The sequence below is a fragment of the Artemia franciscana genome, chromosome 17 (genome assembly GCF_032884065.1).
Source record: "Artemia franciscana chromosome 17, ASM3288406v1, whole genome shotgun sequence".
Taxonomy (NCBI): domain Eukaryota; kingdom Metazoa; phylum Arthropoda; class Branchiopoda; order Anostraca; family Artemiidae; genus Artemia; species Artemia franciscana.
Genome location: NC_088879.1, coordinates 44,536,565 through 44,540,426, shown reverse-complemented (window position 1 = coordinate 44,540,426; position 3,862 = coordinate 44,536,565). Strand labels below are relative to the sequence as shown.

At 37.6% G+C, this 3,862-nt stretch overlaps 1 protein-coding gene across 1 annotated transcript; it reads left to right on the top strand.

Annotated features, from left to right (window-relative positions):
- Positions 1-473: 473 nt before the first annotated feature.
- LOC136037593 (uncharacterized) lies at positions 474-863 on the top strand. The gene has a single exon (XM_065720315.1). The coding sequence runs from the start codon at positions 474-476 to the stop codon at positions 861-863; it is 390 nt and encodes a 129-aa protein (XP_065576387.1).
- Positions 864-3,862: the final 2,999 nt, after the last annotated feature.

The window sequence follows — 3,862 nt, the reverse complement described above, 5'->3', positions numbered from 1 at the left end:
TCTTCTTCTTGCTTCTCTGGCAGACCGTAAAATTCCCCAAAGACTAGAGAACAGGAGTCTTTTTCAAACTCTTCAAGAAAATAGACGCTAAAGAATGGGAGATCTATAGAGGAATCAATCATCTCTCGATCCCTGCAAAGCTCTTCACAGCAATAATATTAGGTAAACTCCAAATTGTCCTTAATCCTCACTTACGTGAAGAGCAGCATGGATTTTGGTCAAAAAGATCCTCTGTCGACCTCATTTTTACTATACGCAGAATGCTGGAATATCCTAACAAATGGAGACAGTGCTAATATATACACGTCGTGGACTTCAAAAAGGCGTTTGATTCAGTAGATCTTCAGACCCTGTGGAGAGCATTGCAGTTCTACGGCATTCCCTAGAAGCTAATCCGTCCAATAGTTGACATATACTAAGAGACCAAATGCTGTGATAAAATCTAAGACGGCTGCACACACTGCTTCAAGCTGATGTTTGGCGTCACGCGAGGCTGCTTACTGTCACCTTTCATCTTCATCCTAGTTGTAGATTACATCTATCGACAGATATATGGGTATGGAATCTGGATTGTGGGAAAACTTCTTCAGGATGTCGACTTCGCTGACGATGTTGGGTTCATAAAAGCCGATAAGCAGAAGCTTTGGGGATTTCTGAAGAAGGCTGAACAATACGGACTACACATCAAAGCCCCAAAGACAAAAGCTAAGTCAATCAGTAGTTCACCCATGGGAATCGAACTAGGAGGAGAGGACATCGAAAAGGTGCCTGACTTCAAGTACTTAGGGACTTCAGTCGCTTCCAGCCAACGCATCATTTCAGAGACTTCTACGGGTCTGGATATCAATCGTATATTTGCTTAAGTTGAAACTAATGTTCGTCCTGAGCAATATACTGTCTGCCCCAAGTTACGCCATGGAATGCCTTAAGCTAACTGCGGAACAAGAGAAACGCCTTACTACCTTCGAGAATAACTGTCTTCACCGAATCCTTAGGATCAGATGGAGAGACCGTGTCAGCAACGACGAGATCCGTACCCCCACAGGCCAGCCATATATCGCAACCATTGTACGATAACGTAGATGGTGATACATTGGATACATCCTCTACATGCCAGATTACAGGCCTCTAAAAATGCTTCTCCACTGGCAACTGGAAAGCACCTGTTACCAAGGAAGACCAAAGAACACTTTCTGTAGGATGTAGGAACATGACAGAAGAGCCCTCTAGACGAGTCTCATTACAGAGGGGGACGACATGTACACAGTGGCTCACATGAGGGAAGATTCGAGGCTATTCACGGTACCCTGTGCTCCTGAGGAGCCACTGGAGGAATTAGGGTAATATCTAAGATAATTTTACGGGGGAGGGGTAAACGCCAGCTCCCACCGCAATAATTTATTACAACTGATTACACCTAATGGGTTATAACAACAGGTAATATAAAGAGGTGTATTTTTTATGTTTATTTTTGGGGGCGTATTTCCAGAGCGTATTTCCAAGGAGTATTTTAAAGGGTAGGGGTAAACGCCATTGCCTATTGCAATAATTCATTACAACTGATTAAACCTTATGAATAATAAGAAAAGATAAAATAAAAATGCTCCAACAGCGTCAATAGATTTTTTCACGGAGTTTCAAAAGGAAACAAAAACACAAAATAGAATAGAAGTTCAGCTAAAACAGGGATAGGCACTTACTCCCTTTCCCCCTGAAAATACCCGTCGTGTAAACAACTTGTCGTTGCTCGTTGGTCTCCAATCAATTTCAGTCGAAAATGCTTCACTTTTCAGACTTCAAAATCTGGTGCCAAATCTTTCAACGAAGACTGAATTCTACTTGAGTTCTATTTTTTGCTTTGATTTCAAGCCTTAGGAAAGGTAAATTGCATATTGCTTTATTTGCATATTGCCCCATATGGTAACAGTGTCTCTGACTTCCTTGTTTTTTTTTCCATTGTTTTTCCCACTCATGACTCCACTATCTAATATTGCCAGAATGTCTAAGCCAGAACTCTCGAAAAAGAAAAAGTAAAAATACATCAATTATGTAATTTCGCTTCCCTTGTAGCGGTGTCTCATATCAGGCACCTGACCATACTAGTAGTGAGTCGAGCAATGGAACATGAGAAATCGAAGAGTGGAAAAAAAATTCGTCTGTAGCTAAGTTCCCATGAGAATTCAAGAAAACCTTCTATAGGCCTGTAAAGTATAAATTTACAATATGAGAATATCTCATTATAAGAACGTTTTGATATTTAGGAACGAAAATGGGTTAAACAGTTACATCGATTCATGAAAATATGGGGAGACTGATGTATTTGTTGTTGATTTTTTGGGGGGAGGGGGGAGAGTGGAAACGATAAAAGTATAATGATTGACAAAATAAAAAGGGAGCATACTAATATGATGCAAATAGTATAGTTATATTCCCTATAGTATGTTCTTTCCGAATAAAACATTTTTCCCAGACATATGTCCTAGGGCTATATCTGGATCTTAAGGGGGGAGAGATTGCATTGTAAGGTAATGTATCAGGATATTTTTATGCAGTAAGGAGTATAATAGTAATGTTTATATTACCAAGTTCCCTTTAGGTGGGATTAACCACTGCAAATTTACCAGGCATTTTTTGGATGTTTTCAACGAAAATATCAAAAAAGAGATTTTTCAGTAAAAGTACAAAAACGAAATTTTTTTGAAATTTAGAAGGAATAAATGCCATTGCCTCTTTGGCACCACCGGGCCACGGGTTAGACCAGAACGTAGCAGCTTGGGTAAATTCAACTCTTTTTTACACTTTTAAATTTAGTTTTTTACTATTTTGGATACCAATTTCTTAAAGCAAATTAAATTTAAAAAACAAGTTTTTTTTAAGTACAAGCAAGGAGCGACATTAAAGCTTAAAACGAACACAAATTATCCCGTATAAAATGCAATCAGATTTTTTTTTAACGAACATTTTTGTTAGTAATAAACATACATACCTAACTAATATACTTACGTAACAAACTTCTATATGTGTGTATTTTTATTGCGTATATGAGGGGGTTCACGTCCTCGTCAATACTTTCGTCTTTACACTATAGCTTGAATTTTGTCCCAAATCTTTAAGAATGACCCCTGAATCACAAAGGCCGTAGAATAAATAGTTAAAATTGCTATAAAATACTTTAGCGTAAAGAGCAAGGTATTGTGGAGGAGACGAACCCCATTATATGCGTAATATTTTATGTTCATTTTAAGTTTTAATGCTACACATTACTTCCAGTTGAAAAAATTTTTTATTTATTTTCTCTTTGTTTTTTTTAAATAATGCTAGAAAATCCTGCGCCCCCCTCATGTAAACTCTCTTCCCTCATAAAAAATTTCTCTATGGAAAGATCGAAAATTGGTATCAAAATTCCGTTTTTTAGAGTTTTGGTTACTATTGAGCAGAGTCGCTCCTTACTACAGTTCGCTACCACGAACCGTTTGATAACAAGGAATAGGATGTTTCATTTAAACGCCATCTAAGAAATTCAAATGATATTTACAAAGGAAGCGACTTGTTGGATATATTTTAAAAGAAAACAGAAACCCGCATAAAGTTGTGTCTTTACCTAGCAAAATATCGCAAAAACCATAAAATCACCAATTTGTTATGATAATTGTAAACATGTTTAAATTTTCAGAGAGGGTTGGATTTGAAGCCCCTTCCAGGACAGGGGTACTAACTGAAGGAGGGAGGGTAAGAATTATTTTAGATTTTTTAAATGATGATGCGAAAAAAATTGCTTTTCAAAGTATTAGGGGTATATACCTCTCCCCCCCCCAATCCATACCCCTATTCTGGTTTATTTGCCTGGCTTTTTGCTCAATAT

Coding starts and splice junctions, on each gene's coding strand:
- LOC136037593 (XM_065720315.1), top strand. CDS start 474: ATGTTTGGCGTCACGCGAGGCTGCTTACTGTCACCTTTCATCTTCATC.